General features: G+C 49.1%; 1 protein-coding gene across 1 annotated transcript; it reads right to left on the bottom strand.

Moving 5' to 3' along the window:
* Nucleotides 1-1,860: 1,860 nt before the first annotated feature.
* Nucleotides 1,861-5,873, bottom strand: LOC124692345 (beta-fructofuranosidase, insoluble isoenzyme 1-like). The gene is made up of 7 exons (XM_047225697.1): nt 5,651-5,873; nt 4,934-4,942; nt 3,663-4,537; nt 3,400-3,558; nt 2,624-2,868; nt 2,361-2,451; nt 1,861-2,271 (listed from the first exon to the last, which is right to left on the bottom strand). The coding sequence occupies exons 1-7, from the start codon at nt 5,835-5,837 to the stop codon at nt 2,086-2,088; spliced, it is 1,752 nt and encodes a 583-aa protein (XP_047081653.1). The 5' UTR covers nt 5,838-5,873; the 3' UTR covers nt 1,861-2,085.
* Between the last annotated feature and the right edge of the window lie 1,477 nt (nt 5,874-7,350).

Raw genomic sequence — 7,350 nt, forward strand, 5'->3', positions numbered from 1 at the left:
CAAGAGAAGTACACGAAGAGTTGCAGCAATGGCTAACTTTTAGTCTAATCAAAATCCGTGACGGATATGGTGGTATTTAAAGGATAAAAAAGGTGGTTTTTCGGCCAGCCATAGATATGGTGAACGAACCAAACCCTAGAAGGCCTTTTCCCCTCCAATATGGACTCTAAACGGTGGCTGACTTAAATCCCGCGAAAATAACATGAGCCTGGCCCAAAACTAAAGGTGACGCAGCACCATATTATGCTATGGACGAAATTATGAAGTATAATCTTGTGTATTTTGTCCAAGTCTTCAATCATCATTATGGTGACTTTAAAGTTCTGAAATCTCCACTTGCGGCGTCCCCTTCAATCCTCATATGGTTGCTGCCATCTTCCTCATGTGTGATCATACTCCAATGTTTGTCCTTCTCATCCATGCTAGGTCCATCATTTCTAAGAGTAACAAACACATCTGATTCAGGCAGCATCATATTCTCATGTATGTGAGGAATAGTTCCAAGAAATGAAAGTACCCGATAATTAAGTTGTTTGGCACGAGCTCGAGTGATTGGTCCTTGTATTTGTAGGGCTGTAGATACATCGGTTGTATCAATAGATAGGATATCCTCATCATAAATGGAAGTCTCGACGAACACTTCATCGCAAATCACGACATTGAAATGTCCGACGAACCAAAAAAAAGGGGCACACCGGCCAGTCGGCAATGCGGGAATCAAGTGATTTCCTCAACCGAGAAATTGGGGACGATGGTGGGCATCGTCGACGTAGCGATCGCCGATGCCGGTGAAGTAGTAGCCGTCGTTGGAGTCGCGGTGCTGGGCTGGGGCGAGGGCACAGAGGACCAGCTCCCCATCATGCTGGAAGGAGTGGACGAGGAGGAGGCGCTCGCGCTCACCATAAAGGCCTCCGAGCTGCAGGAGGCACCGAGCGCTCAAAGGCAGTTGGGGCAACCATGTAAAGTAGGTTTGGTACTATCTATAAAGTTTATCAATAAATTGTTTTACGCGAGGGAGGGCATTGGGGTTGCCCCCGACCCAAACAAATAAGGGATATCATGGTCAATTTTGTGTCCTCGGTTCAATCCAAACGAACTAAAACATATTGTCTTTGATATTGGATTTGCGTCAGATCGGAGATGGCAATCCGCGTACAAGCCAATCCATTTGGGTTCCCTAGCTCGACGTGCTTGCTTAAGGGGCAGCAACTCATCCCTGATGACCGTAGACTTTCACTGTGCCTTGTGCGCGTTGCAATATCAATATGGGTGCGACTCGTTCTTCACACATTTATTTGTTATTATGTGTAGCTTTTCGAATGGAGTATATTTATATGTGGTTTGACATGACCATGTACGTTTGTTGTTTGTCTTCAGGCCAGATCCTCACCTGGAGATAGCTACAGCTTACATAGTATAAATTTCTTTTCCGGATTGCCGGAAGCTTTTCATACTAATGGTAAAGACGCCGCCCTCCATACACCACTAGCTAGGAGCTTCCGTTTTCTAATTTGTGTGTTTATGCCACTACGAGCACACGCACCTACGACCTTTTTTTGTCCGAGATTCCAACTATGATGACAATTTTGTGGCAGATTGTAGGCGTTAATCTTCCACTATTTCTATTATATCCAAAACGAGGACCATGTTTTTGTTTCGAAGAAATTGTCATTTTTTTATGAAGCCACACATGACTTGCAGTAAAGAAAGAACTTGGTGTCACTTTATCGTAAAGGTACTGGGAACAATAATACTACAGGTTTATCCAGTACTTAGCTCGTCAGATTTCAGTCATGTTAGCATCATCAATCTGATCCTGTGACATGCATAGCAAGGAGGGAGATATCTCAAGGGAGATAGGAAAAATATGAAGCTAGCTCTTTATTATTATATTTAGACGCGTGGAAATTAAACAATATCTTTATTTGTACGTACACCACGGTACCCAACCCATGAATTTTGCAACAAAATTTGCAAATCATATGTGATCATAGAGCTCTTGAGTGAGCAATCGAGGGACTGAATATCAGTGAAGTGAAACCACGAAATGCGAGGAAGCGAAAACTCGTCGGAGATGGTGCATGCTTAGGCGCCATTCATCAATGGTCTCTTCATCTCCCACGCGGTCAGCTTGGACACCTTGATATCCGTCTCCCCGTTGTTGAACACGTGAAGGTGCGCGTCTTTCCCTAGGGCCATAGACGGGTACACCCTTGATAGGATGCAGGTCTTCCCTCCCGCGCCGAAGCTCTCAACCACCGACCGATCGATCTAAAGACAAAGATTAATGTTGGTCAACACAAATTTAGTTCTGAGGTGCATTACTAGTTAAAGCGATGTTATGAAAGTGAAGTTGGTACCAAGCTTCTCAGAGAGATCTTCCCGGACGAAATGTCGGTGTCGACGAACCCGGCGAAAGTCGGCTTGTATAGATCTGGGGTAAGAGATGACCTGAACGACACAAAAGAAAGACAGGGTCAGTAGAGCTAAAATGTTACTGCAAGGTTTCTGAAGATTTACTTGTACCCTGTTTTTTGCAATCAAATATCTCTATTACGATTTCATTTGCCCATTAGAAGAGGATAAGAGAGACATGTAGGACATGAGAGGTATTTGGTCGTACTTGGTGGGGTCGCTGCACATGAGGACGATAGGTTTGCCGTATCCATCCTTGAAGACTCTGAAGAACACTGCAGTCTTCTCTGCTAGGTCGGCAGAGGACAGCACCCACAGCCCAAAAGGCCCTACCCCGCCCTTGACATCGGCGCCCTTGATGCCGCACAGCTTCTGCGCGTTGTTGCTGTAGGCCGGATCGAAGGGCTCAGCCTTATCCAGGCTCGATATCTCGAAGCTCACCTCCACGTCAGACTGCGAAAGAAATATCTCGGTTAGATTGTTGCATTGTCACCCGTGAGTCACACTAGGACTAGGTAAAAGGAAAGAAAAGGGAAAGTAAAGCGAAGGTTCTTTGCAAGTTAAACTATGACTTGTTCACGAATGCACGGTGCTCTCCGTCCTAGTAAAATATTCTTGGCCAACAGCACTACACCAAGGCGTCGATAGTAGATTTTCTTACGTACGTGATATTAGTTGACAAAAAAAGTTCAAATCTTGCGGGTGATGCGGATGTGTGAATAAGAGAGATTAAAAACGAGAGCTGCAGCTAGCGGCGACGGCAAGCCCGTGGACCTCTGACTTTGGGAGTCCATGGCGAGAAGGAGGAGCAGAAATTGCGCACGTAATAAGCAAGAATCGTCACCCATAAGATCGACATGGACCGGAAGCTACATCGATGGCGACATGGACCGGAAGCTACATCGATGGCGACGACTATCTGCTAGTTGCAGAATTTTTGTTCTCTTTTAATTAAGCACAGTAAATTCCACAGTTATCACTAACCTGGTATGACTGCAGACCCGTGATCTCAAAATGCTGGCCGGGCTTGACGACCTTGTCGCCGACGGTAACAGGCTTACACCGGAGCTTCTCGAGCTCCTCCACCGGCCACTGCACCAGCTGCTTGCCGCTGGGGTCAAGCCATATCTTCCGGGGAATCGCCTGCACGCCACCACATTCATACACATCAATTCTACTACTACCAAGGAAAGGATTCAAAGAAGATTTGAGCTGAAAACGGCCGTAGCCATCGAGGATATTCGTACCTGGATCCCGGCCCAGCCCTTGGCCTTGTCGTGGGCCACGCTATCGGACTCGTTGGCCCACCCCAGGAGGATCCGGCGCTGCTTCACGGGGTCGAAGAAGGTCTTGGACGCGTAGAAGTTGCCGTAGTCGTACTGGAGGCGCTGGTAGACGTCGCCGGTGGGGTTGTCCGGCACGTACCGCTCCTTGACGTTGTCGTACGTGCCGACGGTGTAGTAGTCCATCCGGGTGAGGTCGAGGCTGTTCTTCAGCACGTGCTTCTCCACGCCCGCCGCCGCGCCGTACTCGGAGGTGTCCAGGCCCTTCTCCACCCCGGCCTTGCCCACCGGGAAGAAGTCCGGGCACTCCCACATGCCGGTCAGCGCCGAGTGCAGCGGGTGCTGGGCGCGGGTCCAGTTCTTGAAGTCGCGGCTCCGGTACAGGATCGCCTCCCCGCGGAGCGTCCCCGGCCGGAGGCCCCCCACCAGCATACGCCAGTGCTTGCCGGCGAACCACGCGGTGGTCGGGTCGCGGAACTGCGTCGCGTTTATGCCGGCCACCGGCACGGCGATCGGGTTGTACCCCGGCTTGTACCATTCCCGGAGGAGAGGGTCCGACGCGTTCTTGGGCAAGGCGATATTCTGGATCTGGTAGTTGACGCTCGGCCGGTCGATCCCCGTGTACAGGATCGCCGGAGTGCCGTCGTGGAGGATCGTCGTCGAACCGGACCACACGCCGTACTGGTCCGTCGGGATGCTCGGCGAGATGGCCGGCTCAAGGGCGATCCAGTTGATCAGGTCGCGGGACACCGAGTGCGCCCAGATGATGTTGCCCCACACCGCGCCCTTGGGGTTATACTGGTAGAACAGGTGGTACCATCCCTTGTAGTACAACGGCCCTGTTCGTTCCCAAAATTCCCAAACAACATGTCAGCTCAAGCTAACAACATTACTTCATGCATGCATCTCAAATGGTTTGTAATTTCTCTAGTCAAAATCCGTGCTTGTAGATGCAAACTGCTAGCTTATTGCTTGAGCTCAACTTGCTGTCGGCAGCAGAAGGTCCTGCATCCTATACGTTGCCACATGTGCATGTGCATGTGCAATCCGAATACAAAATTTCCTATCCGTTATATTCTTCTACACAAAATGTATGGTCTTCCATACTCGCATCATTTTTAAAATCAGCCGCACACATGCAGCAATCTTCCTATTCTTACAACATGACAGATCTAGTAGCTAGTAGCTAGTAGAAGACAGAGACAAGTACAAGAAATGGGCTGGAGAAGTCGTACCATTTGGATCTGGAGTCCACGAGTTTTGCCGTCCAAGCAACCAGAATCAGACACAGAGAGGCAAAGAAAAAATGTAGTATTAGAACCAGGCATCACTGTGAGAGAAAACAAGACTCAATAACTTATACTACTATTAAAATACAGATAAGCTCTAATATTATATCCAGAACCACCACGGGCACGGGGCCACGGTGGACTGGAAGACTTCATCGTTGTCGGCTACTACTACGAAAACTATGAGTTTGCAGCTCGACTTTTCTCAAGGGACTTGAAGAAAACAGCTGCAAGACTACCTAACTAACACGGTGATACAGAAAACCATTAATTTTGATGCGCCCTTGCAAGGCCGCAATCTTTTGCTCTCCAAACTAACACCTGGCTACAAATGAACGAGAAACCAAACAACTAGAGTAAAAAAAATTGTATTATACCTTTCTTCAACTCTCAAACATACATTTATTAAATTTTCTGCTCTTTGTGATGTCTATCTGCCCCGACGACGAACAAAGCACACATCTCAAATTAGCATCGGCATTGCAGACATATCTTTCCACAGCTATGTCTCTAATGGCTAGACATATAGTACTTGCAAAGCTTTCGGTAGCTATCTATGTGTGCTCACATGATATATATAGCTTAGCTTGAAGACACAGAAGAGCATAACGAGAGAAAATTCAGACAACTCCAGCGAGAGTAGACCAGCAGTATATGTCTTACCGTTGATCCAGTTCATGGGGGGCTGGAAGTGGTAGCCTGTCCTGAGCAGCGGGCTAACAATGGAGGCTGGGACCGACGGCGACGCGGCCGAGGTCTCCAGGCTCATGCGGGCATGGTGAGATGCGCAGGCGAGCTGCAGGAGAAGCAGCACCGCCCATGGCGCCAGGACCCATTTCGGATTCCCCATTGCTTGCGCAGTTAATAGGGGAAGACGAGAGGAGACAAGGATGGATGGATGGGAAGACCAATGGGCAGCTCAGGTCTATATATAATACTCGAGGCAGAGCTTAGGAGCTAACAATTGGCGCTTCCTCGGTTCCTCCCTGGAATTTTGAACCCAGCCACTCGATAGGTCCCATTTGTCATGGAGAGCAGGAAGGCCTAGGTGTCAGTCAACGGGTAACCCCAACTCAACAATAAACTGGGCTTCCTCTTATTTGCCCAATCCCTAGACACTACTGCTAGTATATTTTTAGCAATTGGAGCAAAAGAAAATTTCTCCAAAAGGATTGGCATAAATGGTCTCCTAAAATAAAGTCACCCGAGGAAAATCTCCCCACCCCCAGCTCTTATATTTGCAAATTCTACACCTATTGTCCAAACCGACCAAAATTGACGAGGCAGAGAAAACCGCCATGTAACACCACCCATACAACAACCTTGCCGCATAGCTGCCGCCACCTAGATGCTGCAACTGCAACATACAAGATGATGAGGACATCCCTACCAATCCACTACCTCCATCATTGCAAGATGCATGAAGACGATGCTGCTGTGAAGCTCAAGTCCGATGAAGTTAGGATTGAACTCATTACAAGGGCTCGTGCGAAGCTACTCAAACAACAGGTGAACTTGTTCCTAAATGATACTTTGATTGATGAGAACTTTATACTGCCTAAGTCTTGTTACTTATGTATGATCAGGTATGAAGGTGGAGCAAGCATCGCACGAGGAGAAGAGGAGCAGCTGGACGTAAAGCTGGACATGGAGCTGGACGTGAAGCTGGACAAGAAGACATCCAATGGACGCGCGAAGGAGGAGAGGGAGGCATGCGCGAGGGAAGAAGAAGTTGTCCAGGCCGGCGCCATCCCCGGTCTGACGGGCCGCCACGCCGGTCGGCCCGGTCACCCGTTCGGTTCGACCGGGCGCTACGCCGGATCCGCCCGGCGCCGACCGGACCCTGGACCGGTGCACACCGGGCCACATCCAGGGGCTCTGGACCCCTAGCCCGGTCTCCACCCGGTGCTAAGCCCGGTTTCAACCGGCTTGCCTGGTCCCTGGCCCGGTCGACCGGCCCCTTGACTGGCCGTGTCCCAGTCAGTCTCGACCAGATCTCGATCTGGGTCGGTTTTCAATGTATTTTCTCGACTTCTGGTCGTCCTGAACCCCTATATAAGTGCCCAGGACGCCCCCAAATTAGGTTTAGACCACGTTTAAGATAACCCTAGTTCAAAGTTGATTGCTTTGCAACTCTATTGAATCTCTACATCGATCCGCATTGATTTGGTGTTTTGCTACTGAAAGTCTTATGTGATCTGCTGTTCCATTGGGAATTAGACGATTGCAACTTACCGCTTCGTGGTCGGCGACTACGTGCGCAAGTGTGTGGAGTTGCGAATATCTTGCAGGGTTGAGAGCTGTTGCATTGGCGATAGGGACCAATCGAGAGACTCGTTGCGTCATACAAGTTATCATCCACT

This window comes from Lolium rigidum, chromosome 2 (assembly GCF_022539505.1).
Source record: "Lolium rigidum isolate FL_2022 chromosome 2, APGP_CSIRO_Lrig_0.1, whole genome shotgun sequence".
Lineage (NCBI taxonomy): Eukaryota > Viridiplantae > Streptophyta > Magnoliopsida > Poales > Poaceae > Lolium > Lolium rigidum.